The 19,183-nt window shown below is 57.2% G+C and overlaps 2 protein-coding genes across 3 annotated transcripts; both read right to left on the reverse strand.

Annotated features, from left to right (window-relative positions):
- Positions 1 to 1,291: 1,291 nt before the first annotated feature.
- On the reverse strand, positions 1,292 to 9,690 carry MTA2 (metastasis associated 1 family member 2). The gene is made up of 18 exons (XM_061201871.1): positions 8,983 to 9,690; positions 8,163 to 8,230; positions 7,667 to 7,760; positions 5,927 to 6,044; positions 5,730 to 5,793; positions 5,428 to 5,545; positions 5,049 to 5,151; positions 4,768 to 4,867; positions 4,406 to 4,594; positions 4,229 to 4,303; positions 4,051 to 4,109; positions 3,791 to 3,888; positions 3,535 to 3,674; positions 3,038 to 3,266; positions 2,752 to 2,841; positions 2,299 to 2,417; positions 2,051 to 2,193; positions 1,292 to 1,827 (listed from the first exon to the last, which is right to left on the reverse strand). Exons 1-18 carry the CDS (start codon positions 9,008 to 9,010, stop codon positions 1,662 to 1,664), a joined length of 2,001 nt encoding a protein of 666 aa, XP_061057854.1. The 5' UTR covers positions 9,011 to 9,690; the 3' UTR covers positions 1,292 to 1,661.
- Positions 9,691 to 9,780: 90 nt separating this feature from the next.
- Positions 9,781 to 19,132, reverse strand: EML3 (EMAP like 3). 2 transcript variants are annotated; one of them, XM_061201870.1, is made up of 22 exons: positions 18,809 to 19,132; positions 17,806 to 17,977; positions 17,467 to 17,724; positions 17,259 to 17,372; positions 16,158 to 16,225; positions 15,864 to 15,987; positions 15,478 to 15,648; positions 15,247 to 15,316; positions 15,050 to 15,160; positions 14,709 to 14,804; positions 14,187 to 14,342; positions 13,892 to 14,033; positions 13,322 to 13,473; positions 13,114 to 13,239; positions 12,893 to 13,024; positions 12,373 to 12,440; positions 11,734 to 11,822; positions 11,565 to 11,662; positions 11,358 to 11,445; positions 10,729 to 10,827; positions 10,306 to 10,436; positions 9,781 to 10,219 (listed from the first exon to the last, which is right to left on the reverse strand). In XM_061201870.1, the coding sequence occupies exons 1-22, from the start codon at positions 18,828 to 18,830 to the stop codon at positions 10,016 to 10,018; spliced, it is 2,691 nt and encodes an 896-aa protein (XP_061057853.1). In that variant the 5' UTR covers positions 18,831 to 19,132; the 3' UTR covers positions 9,781 to 10,015. The 2 variants fall into 2 exon arrangements, with proteins under 2 accessions (XP_061057853.1, XP_061057852.1); XM_061201869.1 differs by having other exon boundaries at positions 17,467 to 17,727.
- Between the last annotated feature and the right edge of the window lie 51 nt (positions 19,133 to 19,183).

Genomic DNA, 19,183 nt, shown 5'->3' on the forward strand with positions numbered 1-19,183 from the left:
GAATAAAGGCGGATCGTCCACGAAGCCCGCACTGTCCCTGAACTCCCAACCTCCTCAGGGCTGTTACCCTCTCCCTCTGCCGTCGGTCCTCTCCCGGAATGGGAGTTCTGCGACCTGTTCCTAACCCTGGTTGGGGAGCTCTGCCCCCACCGGGCACCTTCCGGACTCCACGGGCTACAGCCAGATCGCCTCTCTTCCGCGTTAGCGGGCTGCGTGGAGTGCACCCACCAGGAGCCAGAGCCACCGGCCCACTTAAAGGCATGCGGCGGAACGTGCTACGGTGGCAGCTGAGTGAAGACACAGGAGGGTGCTGCTTCCTCCTAGACTGTTATAGTGGTCAGTTCCTCCCGACACTATCGAGGTGTTGGCTCAGGCCAGGGAGGGAGTAAGAGAGCTAGGGAGGCCCCAGGGACAAGGACCATGAGATGGAGGGGCCTATCAGCTGGGCTAAGCAGCTCCTGCTGTGTTTGATCAACCCACAGCTTTCCACAGCTTCCGGCTGTGGAAAGAGCAGCGGACCTGAGGCAGACATCTCAGGATCTAACCTTGAGCAAGTCACAACTGAGGCTCTTCCCCATCTCTAAAGAAAGTGCTCAAGGAGCACACAGTAGGCTTAACTTCTCGTTCTCTCTCCTAAGGTGCTCCTATTGTTGGGACCAGCTCAAATGTCTAATCTGTCTCCCAAACCTAAAAAGGGAGGAAACAGCACTAGAGTTGGCCCCAATATCAAGGCAGTTGCTGAGGCTGCCCTTGGGGATCCTTGAAGCAGCAGTCTGTGCAAATACACCACAGAGCTAGGTGATACGATCCTACAGTACACCCCAAAGTGGGCTACATCCTGCTCTGGCCTCTAACAACTCCCAGAATCCCCTAAGTAAAAAGGAGAGGGGAGTAAGAGTTAGGAAATAAAGAAGCACCTTCACACACACACACACACACACACACGCACGCACACGCACGCACACGGCAGAGAATAGCTGAGCCAGGAGGAGCTGAAGAAAACAGCTTTTTATTTGTTACTATAAGAACCAATTACAGAATCCGAGGTTAAAAAAACAGACAAAAGGTCTTTATTTCTGAGAACTGGCGTACAAAAGGCAGAGGGGACAAGGGGAGGGAAGGAAAGAGCGAGCATAGGCTGGGGTTGATACCAGCTTAGGGACCTCAAACTCCAATTAGGAAAGTCCGGACACCGGACAGGAAGAGAAACCCTCAATTAGAAAAAAAAAAAAAAAAAGACATGGCAGTCATGGCAGTGCACGCCCCCCCTCCCCCAACCAGATACCACCACCTGATATCTGTTTACTCCTCCCCTCCCCCATCCTCTTTCACAAAGGGAGGCAAAATTTTTAAAAAATTTAAAAACCCTCCCCCCAAAACTGTCCAAGACAACTGTGGGTCCTACCCCCCAAAACAGGCTAGGTTCCCACAATGGGCCAGTTCCTGCAGTCTGCCCTCCACCATCAGGCATGGAGAAGCACTGGAGGGGGACAAGCCTCCAAGTGCTAACACCAGAGGGCGTCCAACCCCTCCAAGGACACACTCAACTTGCTCCCTCCCTCCTTCACTCCTCATTCCCTTTGATACTAAAGGGAAGGGAGGCTAGGTGCCCTGTGCACCCACCCTCTAGCTTTCAGCCCACCTCCCTTCCCCACAGATGCTCAATCTTCCAGGACAATGGGCTCACTGGTGCTGGCAGGATGTGAGGATGGAGGAAGAGGGACTGGGGGCCGCACTGCAATCAGTGGTGGCTTCACCTTCAGGGGCAAGTTGGGCCGGCGGGCAGCTCGCCGCATTTCCAGGTGGGTCAGAGCCTTCCGCAGGGCTCTGGCCAGGAAGAGAAGGGGGCAATAAAAAAAGCAAAGACCTTCAAGATGAAACCCACATTCCACTACAATTCCACCTTCCAGCCCATTCCTTCCTAACATCCCCACCCTGCACCCAGTCTTCATGGAGCTGGTCTTGCTCAGATACTCCTTCCTATTTCCTTTCCCATATTCACCAATCTAGGTTGTCAACCTCTCAGTCCCTCCCATGGAGGGCTCCCTACCTGGTATCTTTTGTGGCCACAAACACCACAGGATTGGGTGCATCAGCTGGGTTTAGTTTCTGACGCTTGGCTGCTGGCTGTGAGCTTGAGCGAATCCCTGAGGCCAGAGGCCTTCCATTGGCAGAGAAGGGGACTCCTGCCATCTGGAGAAGGATGGGGCAGCACAATGAGAGAGGGGGCTCTCAGACACCTATCAGATATAAAAGCCCACCCAACTCAACTTGGCCCACTCCAGTCTGTCAACTCACAGTCTCATAGGCCCGTTTCACCATGATGCCCCCCAGTCCCCGGTTCTGGGTCAGCTGGTTTCTGTTGATCGGTGTCTTGGTACCCCGAGGTGTTTTTGGTTTCAGAGGTGCCTGGGCCACTGTCAGGGAAAAAAAAGAAAGGAAACCTTAGAGAATGTTCACACTTTCTCTTCTGTATGCATCCCCAAAAGCAGTGATGGGGGAGGGGTCTGGAGAGTAATCACCAGTATTTCAAAAGTCACACATGAGTATGATCTTATCAATCAGTATATAGTCATACTGGATAGCTTGTGAAAAATAACATTTTTAACCTACAAAAGTACAGTCTGTTAGACTAAACCTCTTTGGACTCAATGGGAAAGAAAAAAGCAGGGGAAGAGAAGGATCTTGATGATACAAGGACCGGGAGCCGGACACCACCCTAAAGATTTCCCATCCTATACCCACCCTTACCCAGATCTTTGACGATAGTTGCCAGGGGGAGCCGCACCAGAGGGTGAATCTTCAGTGGAGTCTTGGCGGCCTTAGGGAGTCGAATGGAGCCTGGAGAACAAAGATGAACGCTTTTGAAGGGGCTTCACTATTCAGGCCTCCTCTGGGGCCAGGAACCACGCCTAACCTCGTAACAAATCCTTGTGACGTACTATCCCTACTACTGTCCTTAAACACCCAGAGAAACACTGGTCTCTGGCCAGAGCAACCCCGAACCTGCCACCAGCCCCAGCACTCCTGCCCTTACACTCTGCCTTGATGGCATTGGCATTGATAGGGGCATAAGGTCGTCGGGCAGCCCTCCTCGGTTGTAACAGGTCCCTGCACATGCGTCTGGCAAGACGGGTCAGCTTCGTGGTCTGGAGCAGGAATGTTTGCCTGTTCTTAGCCAGCAGCTTGGCCCGGTTGGCGCTGGTCGTATAGGGCGAGAGACTTTGGGCTTCGGGTCTGGACAAATGACCCCTCGAGTGTGGCTCCTGGAAGAAGGACATAGGAAAAGGGGAGAACACAGTCAGTCACCAAGGCTCCCTTCTTCCATTCTTGATGGAGAGTCTTTTCTTCCTGCCTGATCTCTTTGCTGCCATCCCGACCTGCCTGGCTCCCCAACCACTGTCTAGTACCACCCCACCCCCACCCCCAGTCAAGCCATCACCTTACTGGAGCTGGGTGTCCTGGCCTTCGCTTAAAGCTCACATCAATTAGCTTACTGCTCTCCCCAACCTGTCCCTCATCATCCATCCTTACTGTGGTGCCCCGAGCAGCCCCCTCAAGCTGGGTTGGGGTCTTCAGTCCCCCGTACTTCTTCCAGTAGATCCAACAGGAAGCACAGAGGCGGCACTGCATGTTGGGTGGGCCCCAGGCATACCACTGGGCAGACTGTGTGGCTGCAGGAGCAGGGAGAGGAGGGAATGGTCCGGAGGCTACCTGAGCCTCTCAGGTTGCTGGGCCAGAGCAAACGCCCGGCTCACCCCCGGCATCCCTGTCCCTCCCTGGAACTCACTGTGGCAACTCTCACAAGTCAGGCCCTTCTGGAATCCAGCCCCATTCATGCCAGGTTTTGAGCCCACAGAGATGATCTGGTTAGGGTTTGGTTTGGTGCTAATGGGGGAGAAACCAGGAACTGGTCAAGGAAAAGAATCCACTTCCACTTTGTCTCTATAATTTGACCGTGTCTCCGGCCCACCTCCCAATCACTTAGGAAAGCACAGGTTAGGGGCAGAGAAGGGAGACATGCCTGTCTCCCCTACCCATCACACTTACTAGGTAGGGATGTAGACTTGTTTTAGTTTGCTGTCTGCTTCAGCAGCTTTCAATCTTTTCTGCAGGAAAGAGAAAAAGAAAAAAGGATCAGAGCATCTCAGCAGGGAGGATGTCATCAACTTCAAAGGCAGAGGTGAGCAGGAGGCCTCTGGTCCAGCCTCCCCAGCCCAGACCTTACCTGCTGAATGTATCGGTCTGTGGTTTTCCACATGTAATAAAATTGAACTATGCTGGCCAGTGACTTCCAGGGTAGCTGAGGAGGCATAAGGAAGAAGGTGAGCTGCTCTCTGGCCACTGGTCCTGGTTCCCTCACCTGTCACCTCTTCCACCTCTCCTCCTAGCCCCATCCACTTACAAAGTCCTGGCGAATATCATTGAAATCCTTCCCGTACTTCTCCAGGGCCTCCTCAAATAGCATGGCCTCTGAGGCTGACCATTCCTCCATCTCATCCCGACACAGCACCGGGCCCCCCTGGGGCACCAGGGTCGACATGGCCTTAGCCAGGTCGTAGCCATTCCTTTGCAATGTATCCATGGCGTGAAACTACAGGAAAGGTGGGAAACAATGCTGATGACCTGAAACCCTCAGCACCACTCCCCTGTTGCTCTTTAAATACTCCCACTCCCTCAGAGATACCCTCCTCCCTGCAGAGTCCCAAGGCTCTGCAGGTCCCCACAAAGCCCAGCCTACCCAACTACCCACCAACTTCTGCTCACCAGAGTGATATCTCGGGAAGCGGCAGCTGCACTCATGTGCAAGCTTGGCTGCCGAATAGAGCTGCTGCAATCTAGGGCTCTTGCGAAGGTCCCCACAGCTCTAAGGGAGAGAGTGAGAAGTCAGGGAAAGAAGAAAGCGCGAGTGGGCTGAGGAACCAAGCCAGATGAGAAAGAAGGACAACACCCAGGCCAAAAATAAATAAAGTCCATCTCTACGAACATGAATCAGAACTATGTCCACACCACCCCCAGCCCATCTGCCCCATCCACCCACCCCTCACCGGGCCACCACGAGAAACTGATCAATCTGCCGGTCTGTGAGAGGGTTGTCTGGATCCCAGACTTTCATCTCCATCTTCTGTTGGTTCCGATTATCAGATTCTCCTGGGAAATGGGGAAATGGTATCATCGGGGAGGATAATAGATGTCTTGACAAAGTAACACCTCGTCTCCTCCTTGGATTCTGTCAGCCACCTCAACTCTCAGACTTCTCTTCCCAATGTGCCCATTTGCCCCTTTCCGGTTCCTAAGGTCCCATTCTGCCAGGGTCACAACATAGAGCCATGCAGACTGTGCACCACACAACGCCAGGGCACACCTTTCAGAGACTATGATGTTACACAACCCCGTAGCCATAATACAGTGTCTCCTGCTGCATACCCTCTGCCAGGCGATCTGGGATCTCAGCTTGGTATTTGCAACCAACTCGAATCTCCCCCTGATCAGCTAGAAGTGTCTTCTGCACAGGGTCAAACACCAGTGAGTAAAAAAAGCAGTCCTGGAGATGGAAAGAGAGAAGGTAAGCAGGGCAGCAGTCCTCATAGGCAGGGGGCAGTGGGGTGTATCCAGAGTTCCCAAGACAGGCAGCCTGTCAACCTGTACCTCATCCCAGTCAGATTTTCTTCTTGCCTTTCAGGGGAATACCCACTTCCCTCCCTCTTCTCCCGACACCTCTTTCTCACCTCCTTTTCTAGGTACTGGCTCAAGATATCTGTCTCATTCAAGAGGGTCACACTGCATTTCCCCCTACAGGAGAGAGGTCAGAAAACCCTGGATGAGCTCCTCATTTCCTCTGTACAGCAGCTCCAATACACTAGCCCCTCCTTTCCACCTTCTAAATAAGTGCATGCAGGCCACAGTGGCCCTGATTGTCCTATACCTTATGTGGGTGGCTGGTAACGATTCGAATTGCCGAGAAAGAAAAAGCTCCCGGTGCTTCAGTTGATGTCGCTGCTGTTCCGACACCCCTGGCTGCTTTGATTCCTCCTCAAACTCCCCTGGGAGATTTAGGAGGAAGACGCCGAGTCAGAAACTAATTCAGAAAGAAGCCACCTTAGAAGCTCTAACCCAGGGAAAATATTTCCTGTCTCACTTGTTTTTCTCACATTCCCCAGGCACCTGCCTCTCACACCACCAGCTTTCCCTCTTAGCTTCCCCACCCCCACCCCCGTTACAGATACTCCCAACTCTCCATTACTAACGAATGTTTTTAGGGAAGAGCTGCTGAGAGTACAAAGACTGCCACAGAAATACATCACAGACCCAGGTGCCAATGCTCAGACACCACTCATACAGCACAAATCTGCTCACATGACACCCAGCAAGAATATCCCACCTGTCTCTTGCTAAACTAGCCTGGGGTCCAGAAATCCAAATAAAATAAATAAATAAAAGCACCACACAGGAGTGTGTTTACCAGTTCCTCTTTGCAAATCTCAGGAGACTTTGCTCTTAAACGTCACATGCGACCCTAACTATCCCTTGTTTTCTACTTGGCTAACAATCGTTTGTTTGTGGGGCTTTCAAGGACAGTACCTCTCAAGCCAGTGCCAACACCTTCCTCCCCAAGGAGCTGCAACTTGCCCTGAAACCTTGGTGGAAAGGGTTAACTTGGCTGGGTGCCAACCAAACAGGGAGGGGGCAAAAGAGCCACAGGCCCAGGCTCATTGGTGCATTGTTCCCAACCTCAGGGAGAAAGGGGGGGGTGGGGCGGGGGTGTGCAGTAGGCTCCACCCCTCGCCTGTGTGCTCCGGAAACCCTGCGCTAAGGCAAGGGGGACCACACCCCCCACACCCTTTCTGATTGGACAAGGCCAAGGTCAGCCCCTGCCAGATGGGACTGGAAACCCCAGAGGGCCGGAGAACTTGGTAGGCCCAGGTCCTCATTAACCCCTTCATGTCCAAGGCCCAAAAAAGCCTAAAATGAGAAAAATAATTTAGGAAGAACAAGAGGAAGGGGAAAGAAAGCCAAAGCAGAAAAAGAAAAAGAAACTAAGGGAAACGGAAGAATATGTATCTGAAAAGATGATGAAAGCATAAAGAGAAGTAGGATAGGGCAAAAAGAAAAGGGAAAGATGTAAAGTGGAGTAAAGGGGAAGCCAGGATAGGTGAGAAAGAGGAAAAGTGCAAGAAAACTTTCCTGGCTTCCTATTTATTCTCTCCCATCCATGTATCCTTACCACCTCATGACCACAAAAAAAAAAAAAAAAACACAAACCTGCTTCCCTGTTATGCAGGCTTCTAAGTACGATCTCTTCCTCTTCACCTGACCTTCACAGTCACCACCCATTGTCCCAACATAACCAAAACTGTCCCCCAAGAGTCCTGCTTCTCTAAAGCTCCTCCTCATCCCCTATTTAAATACTATCATCTCTTAAATACACACTCACACACAAGCCAAATTCTGGCCTCTCCACCCTGCTTCCAACCCAACGTGTAAAAACAGGCCTCCCTCTGCAGACCAGGCATTTCCCACCCCCAAACTCACACCCCTGCCTTGGGCATGCTACCAAGAGAAACACCTGCAGGGACATGCGCAGGCTTCAGATCATGGGCAGGGGGAGACGGGGGGGGGGGGGGGGGGGGGGGGGCGCTGGGGGGGGGGGTACAAAGACACTTACTGGCATTACTATCAGCCAGGCTGTTGAGGCTACTAGAAATGTCCCTTCGCCGGAAAAGGCACACAACCTTTGCCTCCACGTTTCCATTTGCAGTCTAAGGACAGAAAAAATGGTGGTGAAAACTAGTCATTTGAAAGTGGAAATGCATAAAGAAGAGACTAACAACAGTGAACAAGTCTAAAGGATGTAAGAAAAGCCCAAGGAATTATGAATCAAGAGATTTCCATTTAAGGACAGACTTCCAAATCCCTTTCCTTGGCCCCCAAGAAACAGAATAGCAAAGTTCCCACTAAGCTCTCAATAGCCTTTCCTGAATGTGTGGAATGAATGAATAAATGAATGAATGAATATGAATGGATACTTAGGATAGGGTTTGTGTTATCTCTCTCTCTCTCTCTCTCTCTCATTCACCTGAAGTTAGAGACCTCAGAAGAAAGAGGAGGTTGCGGGGGGGGGGGGGGGTTGGGGGGGGGTGGCGGGACTCTGCTCCACTCACCTTGTTGAGCTCTTCAATCCTTCTAACCAGGTAAGGATTGCTGGAGGAGTTCTCAAAATAGACGTAATCTGTAGGAGGGGGTGGGGAAGAACCAGGAAGATCAGAGGAGTAGATGGGAGAGCCGAGCACCAGGGTGGGAGGAGCGAAAGCAGGCCCGAGTAGACCAAAAGGAGATAAGGGTCTAGGTAGAAAGGACGCTGAAATGTGGAAGTGGAGAGACTAACAGAAAATAAGGGAAGGATGCCCCACCCTCTATCCCTAATCTCCTAGTTCTAAAATCAGATCCTTCACTCAAAAGTGAGCCTTCAGGAGGAGACAAGAAGCAGGGGGTTCCCCAGCAGTCCCCACCACTCAGCGATGGAGTTGCATCCCAGTCTGGGCCAAGCAAGCAATTGTTCACTCCTGCGCAGGGCCCCCACCTTTGCGAACCGAGGCGCACAATAACGCCTGGGAAGAGGAAACCTCCCAACGGCTCCCCCGCAGGTGGCAAAGCGGTCGCCCCGGCCCTTCGCGCCCCCTGCCTGCCCTGTCAATTCCTTCAGAACCACTTTCCCAAGCCCACTCCGCGACACCGGCGGCCCCAGACTCAGCCCCGCGAGTGCCGTCGGGCCGCCCGAAGCCTCTCCGGGAGTCTCGGTGCCCAGCCGAGTCGCGATCCCCGCGCCCTCCCTCCCCGTGCTCCCGGTTCCGGTTCCGGTCCGCGTTCTGGACCACGCCGCCCCAAACGCGGCTCCCCTCGCCACCGGGTGCCGAGCCTCTCCGATCCCGGCCCCCAACCTCTCCCGCCCCGGGCCCCGCAGCCCCTACGCCCGGTACTTACCCCCCACTCGGTACATGTTGGCCGCCATGGCCGTTCCCGCCGCCGCCTCCGGCCGCACAAAGGGGTCCGGGAGGCTCACTGGGTCAGAGCTCGAAGCGAAGCCCGGAGCGCGGGGCTGGTGCTTCGCAGAAGTCTCAGTCGGGCCCGCGCAGCCGGCACCTCCGCCGCCTCAGCCGTCGCGGTTCATCCCGGCCCGCGCTGTCGCCGCCGCCTCTACCGCCTCTAGCCCGGGACGCCGACGCCGGCGCCGGCCCGCTCGGCTTCTTCCGGAAGGAGCTCGGCTCCCGCCGGACCGGAGCCAGGCTGCAGCTCCCCGCGCTCGCCGAGCCCCGCCAGACGTTGGACTCTTGAGGCCCGCCGCGAAGGCTTGCCCTGCCCGCCTCGGGGTTCGCCTCCTTCCGGAACACCTTCGGCGGATCCGCAGAACAAGGCCCAGCGCTCGGCTCCGGTCGGAGAACGAGACCTCAAAGCTCGGCTACTTCCGGAAGAAGTTCGGCTCCCTCCGGCCAACCGCGGCCCGGCGCTCGGTTATTTCCGTTGCGGCTCGGCCCCGCCCCCGAGGGCGGGGAGAGGAGTTGGGCTTAACCCTTTCCTCGCCGGAGTGCTGCAGGTCCGCATGCGGCCGCGAAAGACTCGAAGCGGCTTTGCGCTTCGCGGAGTTATTTGCAAGCGGCTTTGCCTGTTATTTGCATGAAAGGTCTACGCTCCCTCACCCTCTCCGCATTCCCCTTTTCCTTCCTCCCCATCCCCACAAAGGCCCTAGGCGCCCAGCCGCGCCCCACAAAAGGACCGGGAGGCGACTTTGCTTTTGGTTTATTGCCCCTCAGCAGGCAGCGGGAGTCAGGGCCCCGGCTGGGGCTGCCCGGCTCAGCCAGCGGGTCTATACAGTGTGTGCAAGGGTGCCGTTCGCCCCCTCCGGGGAAATGCGCTTCTGGGAATGTCTCGAAGTCGAGGACAGGGTCGGCCCCGGTAATGGGGAATTTGGGTGGGGCGGGGCCACGCTGCAGGGCCTGTGGGTCCCGTCGGACAGCGGTCAGACGTCGAGAGAGGAGGCGGGGGACAGGGAGGGGGTTCGAGAGGGCGTTGCGGGCGCCGGCCCCGCGCCCCCAGGGCCCAGCACTCGCCACTGGAAGATGCTGGCGTCCTTGCCGCCCAGCGAGACGAGGTGCGAGTCGTCGTGCGTGAACCGGACGCTGGTCACGTGGCTGCCGTGACCACCGTACACGAGGCTCGGCGCCTGGGCAGGAAGGAAGGTTGAGCTACAGCGGCCGCGGAGCCCTTGGACCCCTCCCGTCCGACCCCGGAGGCCCCGGGAGGCCTTACCTTGGCGCGGGCGCACGGGTACTGGAAGAGGTGCACTTTGCAGAAGTCGTCGGCCACAGCCACCACGCGCTCGTTGTGGGAGCGGCACAGGGAGTTGATGTCGGTTCCATCCGAGCCGTCAGGCCACACGCCTAGCACAGCGGCCAGCCTCAGCCCGGCCTCCCGGCCGCCACCCACGGTTCAGAGCGGCACCATTTCCGGCGCTCAAGTGGCCCCGGCCACCCACCCACCCACCCACCGGCCGCGCGTTCCAGGCAATCCTTCCGGGTTCCGAGGGCCGGCCGGAGGGGCCTCCTGGGCTGGATCTGCCAGTTTCTTGACGCCCACCCCTCTACACCTATCCAGCATTGCGAGCCCGGGAAGGGCTGCACCTTGTCCCCGCACCTCTCCCGCAGGGTTCCGCGGCCCTGGGCCCCTGCTCACCATAGACATGGAAGCCCAGCACGCAGGTGTAGGTGGCCCACTCCCGGTCTCGGCTCTCATAACGATTCCTCAGCAGCTTACAGCCTCCAGCCACGTCCCCTGGGGAGAGGGAGCCCACCCAGCTCAGCTCTCACCCTGCCCTCAGTGGGGAAGATGCCATGGAAGGGTTGGAAAGACTAGCTTGAGGCGGTGGCACGTGATCTGGTCAGGTTGGTAGCCCTCAGCCCAGGGCAACACCCAGCCCCATGTGCTTCCTGAGTTCTCAGCTGAAGTTCTCCTGTTTCTCATGAGTTCCTCCTACCTTGATAATCAATCCCTCCACACCTCTCCTGAGAAACTTTTCCAAAACAATCTTTTCTTGGTGCATTTTTCAACTCCCCCAAGGCCTTGTGGGAACAAGACATGGTGCAAAACTGTGTGTGTGGGTTTTTTTGTCCAAATGACAACATTTCTCCTATGTGTATAATTGACTCCACTTCAAACCCATCTCCACCTCCCTGTCTGACTGCCCCTCCACCTGGAGTTCCCCCACATCTTCTCCTTCATCCCCTCCTAACCAGGAGCCCCCTCACATAAATAAAACCTACCCCAATTACCCTCTCCCCATGCCCTCCCCTACTGTCACTCACAGTAAAGGATCTCATAGTCCCCAGAATTGGACATGATGAAGTTCCCATCCTTGGACCAGTCAAGGTGAGTGATGAAGCTGGAGTGACCCTGGGAGCAAGGGTCAAGAGACTAACAATGTAGCCACCATTTCCCATCCCCTCACCCTCCTAAAGTACATTAGTTTACCTGCTATGGCAATGCCCCGCCCTCCACCCCAGCTTCCTCACCACACAGCGGCCAAAGCGGCTGGACTTGGCACCATCACTGGAAACGCTATAGATGTAGATCATGTTGTCATGGGAACCGATGGCCAGGTACAACCCATCTACAAAGACAGTCACTCAGAGAGGGAAGGGCCAGGGATGAGTCTAGGTCCGGGGTGGGGGTGGTTCCCACCTGGGCTGTACCGGACCACTGAGAGCTGCTCATTGCCATCAGTGATGTCGGACACGATCTCTCTGGTCTCTGTGTCCAAAACTAGCCACCTAGAAGGGAGGGGGGTGGAAAGCAGGTGTGAGGATACCTGTCCTGAGCAGGGTAGGGGTTGGCAAGTCAGAGAGCCTCAGAGACACCAAAAGAAAGGCTATGATGTAGACAGAGAGGTTATCTATCATTGCACTCTTATGCTGGGAAGTGGGAAGGGGCTATGGGCAGATAAAAGCCGAGGGGCTCCTGATGCCATCTGAAACGGAGAACAGGGGGCCCAACTACCAGGGCCTTGTGGAGTCTGTTAAGCTTGTCACTTCCCTGTGTTAGTCTCCCCTATGCCCCTCCCATCCCCGCTGCTTCTCTAGCCTGAGCTGCCACCTCCTCCACTCCCAGGCTTGGAGGGGAGAATGGATGGGGGAGGGTGTGATGACAGCTGCCATAGGAGAGCAGGGGAGACCCGGGCTGCAGGGAAAAGCACTGAGAAGAGGGAGGGTGCAGTTGGGGCTCCTGAGCAGGCAGCGATCACATTCCTCCACCCCCGCCATTACCAGAAACCCTTCCCATACCTCCTGCTTTCCCCTCCCAGGAGTCCTGGCTCCCTCTCACCTCCCTGTGTTCAGTCCTACGGCCACAACTGCCCCACTGGGGTGGAAGTCAGCACAGAGACCAGTCTCCTGGGAGGGGGGAAAGGTGAATTCAAGAGGATGCCTTTCTAGTGAGGGAACTAAGATGGATACCTTGTCATCTTGATAACAATGTCAAAGCCTCCTCCTCTCAAGGATGAGAGGGACAGGAAACCTGGGATGGAGGCAGGGTATCACTGGAGCCTAAACAGAGGTGCTACTCAAAACACTTAACAACCAGAAGTGACACCCCCCAGCTGTGCCGGAGATTAACCATCAGTTGCTGGATCAAGAGGACATCTAAGGGCTGGGGGGAGGGCAGTGCTCAGGGGGCACTGGAGGCATCAGTACAGAAGAACGAATATTTTAGCAGCCAGTACAGCCACACCAGTACAAACGGGGTGCCTCTGGGAGCAAAAGGGAAGGGGGTGTTGGGGAAGGAGTGGCGGCCACAGGAGTCATGGTGGGCGTGACACTGAGGATCCGGGGACACAGAGCTCTACCTTGAGGTCGATGCTCCAGGCCAGTGCATGGCCCTCCCCATCCCACAGGCAGAGCTGCCGGTCATGGCCACAGGTGAGGAAACGGTTCTGGAAGGGATGTGTGCAGAGCCCCCAGAGCTCATCCGTGTGACCCTGCAGCAGAGCATGCGCTGTCACCTCTGCCCCTCCCCGACAGCCCTTCCCTTCCTGCTCCCTCGAACCCTTGGCCCCCCCCCACCAACCTGGATGACAGGGGAGAAGCCCTGGTCCAGATCTCCCCTCAGCAACGCATTCTTCGTGGTTCCCACCAGCAGCTCAGAGCCAGGCCCCTCTGCAATGGCCCGCACGGCCCCGAAGTGTTCAGGAATCTGCAGAGTGATGGCAGAAAGTCAGGGGCCCACTAACCATTCCTCTTCCCTCTCCTTCCCTTGACCCCAGCCCAGCCCTCACCTCAGCTTCCTGGAGGGCCACCAACCCGGGCTCCCACTGGACCAGCCGGCGGTCCCGCCCACCACCACTCAGCACGGTCCCGTCCCGCCGGAGACACAGGGCGAAGATAGAACCTTCGTGAGCGTGCGCCTGGGCCACAATCCCATAGGTCTCTGTTGGCAAAGTCCTGGGTGGGTCATGCTTTTGGGGTGCAGGGAAGTAGGGAACAGGAGCAGCCCAGGCCGTCACAACAGAGTAATAACTGCCAGCTGCTGAGTGCCTAGTCGGATCCCCAGCTCTTCTCCCCAGTTTACAGACTGGACAACCAAGGCTCCAAGAAGTGAGGTAACTTCCTAAAGGCCAGACAACTAGGGGCGAAACTGGGATTTGAACCCAGGATCTGGCACACTCCAAAGCCCCAGCCCTCTCTGCCATGCTGCCCCCTGCCCTCCTAGACTAGCCCCCCAGAGGGCCCCACCCTCTGACAGAGCACGATCAATTCTCAAGGGAAAAGGATGGGAAATCCTCTTCTCTGTTTTCACAGACCCTCTGGGGAACTAGCCTTCCCAGGTGCCACCCCCAATCACATACCTTTGGCCCCGCCCCTGCCTGGGGTCCTGGAATCTGAGAGGCTCCGCCCCCAGGTGAGAATGTTCCCCTCTGAGTCCCCTGTGAGAATGTCTCCATCCGGAAGGAACACAAAGCAGGGGATAAACTTGGGTTTCTTGTATTTCTAGGGGCCAGGCGAGCAGAGAGCAGAGGTCAAAGACACTACAAGTCTCGGGACAGTTGGGAGTTGGGTAGCATCAGGGTCCACAGTACTCAGACCAATACTTCCATCGCCACTCTGCCCTCCCCCACCACCCTGCACCCATCCACACCTCACCCCAAAGACACCCTGTTTCCTGGTGAGGGTCCCGTTCCCAGGAACCCCTGCTCCACCACTCCAGTTCCAGAAGTGGACGTGGGATTTCCCGCTGGTGACAATGCAGCTGCTGTCGCGAGGGTTGAAGCCAACGGCCAGGACTGAGTCATTTGTACTCTGAAGGGAAGATACTAGATTCAACCACCCCAAGCCCTGTGCACCTTCGTGCTACCAGACTCTCTTCAACTGGCGTCCTGCCAACTGGTCTGCAGAAGTCCAGAACCCTCAGGACAACCCTTCCTCCAAGGCCCTGGTCCCCTAAGAGCACTGCTGTCAGTCACTCACTAATGCCTAACATGGTGTCTCTCACGAGGTCAGAACCTCCGCGGTCCCCACTTCATAGCCTCAGAGAGGCTAGGAGGCTTGCTCCAGGGGACCAGGCCAGAAAGGAGGTACATGTACGGGGAAGTCTGGAGCTCTCTGCGCTCCACCACTCCCAGCACCTCAACCTCAGCGCCCCACCAGGCCACCTGGACACCTCACCTTGATCTCAGCCAGCTTCGTTCCCCGGCTGCAGTCCCACACAGACAGCATGTGCTCATTGGAATCATCCACCACACAGAGGAAAGCACCCAGATCCTGAAGATGGGGGACACATCAGAGGGGCCGAGTAAGGCCTGGAGGTCTCAGGGTTCATGGTCTAAACTAGGCAAGGGGTGCCACGACAGGCTGAGAGAGCACGAGAAGGGGCCACATTGTCTCTTAGGAGAACCGGCTGGGTGGGGCTCAGGAAGGCCAGGACTTCTGAGGCTTCCTGGTGAAGTACAAGGAGGGGGTTCCCGGACAAGGAAGATGGGGGTCTTGAGGCGCCAGGGCCAGCTCACCGCAACTGAAAAGGCCAGGGCCCCCACACCCCGCTCGAAGGCCCCCAGTCCGATCTCCTGCAGCTTCAGCAGCGTCTCTGAGTCCCAGACGTGAACCACAGGCTGCAGGGGCTGGTGGAGGAGAAGGGGTCAGGGGTGTGAAGGACAGCTGGGCTGGCATTTCATCCTGTCTGCCTGGCGTTTGACTGTGGCCTTACCTTTCCATCCTTATCCACTCCGGCTGTCTGTCCTGAGGCTACACGCACACCATCAGGGTGAACAGCCAGGCTAAGTGGGGGAGGAGACACTCTAGGGAAGGGGGTCGGTCTCTCAAGACCACCCAGGCCACTCTCCTCTCCTGCTCCTCCACACCCACCCAGACCCTCTTCCTGCCAAGCCCACCATCCCCATGCCTAGAGCTGCCCACTCCCAAGCCTCCCAAGCCTCACCATCGAACACAGTCCGTGTGCCCCCGGTAATGTCTCTGGCCGCCACCTCCAGGACCCCCTGGGCCTCCCCCGGGCCGGTACAGCACCACCACACAGGCGATAAAGTAGACCACCTCCCCAGAGCGCAGCACAAACAGATTAGAGCGGGAGTCACGACCCCGGTACCCGTAACTGGAGTGGGGATCATGGTCAAGGAAAGGGTCAGATCAAGAGCACCATGAGGAAAAGGAGAGAAAGACAGAGCTCTGGCTAGCAGCGCCATTGGTAGAGGATGGAAGGGAAGGATTCAGAGGTCTCACTCTCCTTGCAGACCCAGGAGGAGCAAGGGGTGGGGACGTTCCATGATGGGAAGGGTGGTTCCCATGGGACTGGAAGGGGCAGGATACACCCAGTCAAGGCTGAGGGTCTCCGGGGGTGGGCCGCTGGGCAGCTCCTCGAGGCTGCGGATGCCAGACGGGATGTACATGGTAATGGGGCGGCCGCGAAGGAACATCTTCACTGAGATGCCTTCTACAGAAAAAAGAAGGGGGTGTCAATCACCACCCTGTAGCTTCCCTTCCAGGAAAGCCAGAGCAGAACTCAACCCGCCATACCTCACAGGTCCCCCAAAATAGCTCCTGGGGCTGCAGCCCAAACCCTAACCCCATCATCCAAGTTCTTCCAGATCCCTCCATACGTACCTAAATTGTAATTGCTCCTCCGAGATCCAGGACCCCCAGGGCTGGAGAGGGGGTCTTTCCCCCCACGGCTGTTGCGAAGAAAGAAAAGCACAGGGATTGGGGTCAGGTCCCAAGACATAATCGTGGCGGGGCAGGACATAAGAAAGGAGGTTACCCTAGAGATCACAGTCACCTCTGCAGACTTTCAGTTTGCATCGTGAGCATTCAGGGCTCAGATAGGGACTTTTAGCTCCATTTAAGGCATGAGAAGACTGAGGCTAAAGAGGCTGAGTAAGCCTGTAAGAGGCAGGGTAGGGTGACACTTTCCTCCAGACCACCAGGCCTCTGGCTATCAACCGCTTCACTTCCCCATCTGTAAAATGGGCCTTTAGTGAATCCAGAATGTACATCAGCCCTGCCTTTCAGGGATCGGAGAGGTGAGCAAAAATAGTCCTTATCTCTCAAGGGGAAAGTGACAGGTGAATTCCAGAGATCACTGTCCTTAGATGATAATAAGGTGACAATCTCTCTTCAGAGAATAAAAGAGAGGCCAAGGATAGGGCTAGAATGAACACTCAGGTGTCCTGGGGCCTGTACACACCCTGAGACAACTATGCTAAGCCACTAGGATTTCCCCTTGCTCTCTAGAAGTAAAGCTTGGTACGCTGGGGTGTGGGAGAAGGCTGAGACTCTGAGGACCGTCACCCATGAAAATCATGGGTGCTTTTGGAAAACCCTCTTGGAATCTTGGAAGGTATGTTGTGATATGGTGGAAAGGGCAGGGCAACTGGAGTCAGGAAGAGTTGGGTTGGAATCCTGGCTCTAGCTTTGTGACCCCAGGCAAATGACTTACCCTCTCTGAGCCTGCTTCCTCACCTGGGCAATGATCAGCATGAGACCACCTACCCCCCAAGGATGTCGTGGGGATTGAATGAGATGGAGGAGGTCGAGGGTTTAGCACAGTGCCGGGTACACAGCAGGCGCCCCAGGAGTGCTTGTTCCTTTCTTCCTGTTGGGCAATGAGGTCCCCCCACCCCACCCAGGGAAGTGAGGTGAGGGATGTGGAAAGTCAAGAACCTGAGCCTGGGGTGGGGCGGGTTGGGGAAGGGGAGCCTCGCCCACCTCTCTGTGCTCCCTGACCGCAATAACAGGTTGGCCGAGGAAGCTGCCTTCCGGGAGAGTTTCTGGCGAGGCCGCTCTGCGGGGGATGAGGAGGAGGAAGAATTTCTCCGTGGCCTGGTCGGAGCACAGTGAGCAGGTGAAAGTCATTCCCTCTGATCGTGCTCCCCTCTCCCCCCTCCCCTCCCAGCCTCCGCCGCAGGACACTTACGCGTCAGTGCGCTGTGGGGGCTGCACCAGCCTGAGGAGCCCTGGGGGGCCGGGCGAGCCAGTGCCACTGCTGCTGCTGCCCCCTCCTTCAGACTGGGTCCCACCAGGCTCTTCACCGCCCCCCTGCGGGGCTGCGGGCCCGTTGCTCAGGCCAGGGGGGCCAGGGGATGGCTCCGTCTCCACCTCTGTCTCTGTCTGGGTGCCTCGGCTCACCGAGGAGGGGCTGCGTGTGGGTGGCAGTCCCGGGGGAGCTGCAGGGCTGCTGGGGAGACAGTGCATCAACCCGATGCCCCTGGAGGCCCCAGCAAGGGGGAGGAAGAGGGTTTGACAACATGCGTACCTGTCCCTTGTAGGGCCTGGTGTGCCAGGGTCCTGCAGGGAGGTGGGAGGCGCCTGCAGCCGCAGCAGGCGAAGAGCTTCTGCCAAGGCTGCCTTTACCAGCTCCATCTCCTTCTCCTGCACCTGAAGCCGACGGCTCAAGGACTGCAGGGCCTCCTGAGCAGGGCCCTCACCTGGGAAAGGGGCAAGAAGCAGTCAGAATGTACCCACCACCTGGGGAAAGGCTTGAGGGGATTCTCTCTGCCCCCAGCTGTGCATTTGTCCAATAGGACCTGCCCCCTTCGAGCAGCTCCAGGCTTGGATGCGCTCCCAGAGGGGAGGAGACGGGTGGTAAAGGATCAAGGGCCTCCTTGTGGCAGGGCAGGCGAGGAACCTGGCAAAGCTCCCTTCCTGCTGCCGTCCCAGCCTCCGCAAAGACAGGGAGTACCATGGAGTACCAGGGGGAAAATATGGAGTACTGGCGAGGAACGTGGGGACCACAGGCAGAGGCGCAGTGCTGGTGAGGGACGACAGGGCCCAGCCCAGAGCAAGCTCAGGTCTCCAGAGAAGGCAGAGAAACTGAGAGGGAGCACCAGGAGAAAAGAGGAGGGGACACAAGACTACAGTCATCCTGAGGACTCAGAGAAGGAGAAGACATCGAGCGTGACAGGAGAGGGTATCAGTGGAGAGAAGAGTCATAGCGAAGGTCCCAGGGTAACAGTGGGGGTCAGAAGTAAAAGGACCCAAAATACCAGGAAAAGAGGCCCAGAGTAACACAGGAGGTAGGGAAATTTTCGAGGGGCCCAGGGTAACACGGGAGGTAGGATGACGTTGGGGAAATCCGAAATGACAGTTGGAGGACCCAAGTAACCAGGGAGAGCGACCTGAGGAACAGTGGAGGATGCTCAGAGCCCCCGGGGCCGAGGAGCACGCGGGGACGCCCCGTACAGCCGTCGAGCAATGGCAGCGCCCGACCGGCCGGCGCTCCGGGAAGGGGCACGCCGCCCGCCCCTCCCCGTACTCACCGGGCCCCCCGGCCCCGTCCATCCTGCCCCCGGCTTGCTCCGAGCGGCGGCGGCGGAGGAGGAGGCGTCTAAGCCGCGGGGACCATGGCCAGAGAGAGGGGAAGGGGAAGCACCCCGGGGCGCGCGCGCAAGGGAGCCGAGCCACCCCCGGGGGCGCTGTCGGGCGCGGGGAAAGGGCCTGGAGGGGGCGCTGTGGGGCGGGGGCCGCAGGCTCCGGGGCCCGCCGGGGCCTCGGACTCTCCCGGGGCCGCTCTCGGCTCCCGGGGGAGGGGTAGCGGGGCCGTCCTGGGCCCCAGCGCCGCAGCACAAACAGGCGCCGGACGCGGAGCCGCCAGGAAGCGCGGGGGGGCGGGGGGGGGCGGGACGACCGGGGGG

Source organism: Eubalaena glacialis, chromosome 10, assembly GCF_028564815.1.
Source record: "Eubalaena glacialis isolate mEubGla1 chromosome 10, mEubGla1.1.hap2.+ XY, whole genome shotgun sequence".
Lineage (NCBI taxonomy): Eukaryota > Metazoa > Chordata > Mammalia > Artiodactyla > Balaenidae > Eubalaena > Eubalaena glacialis.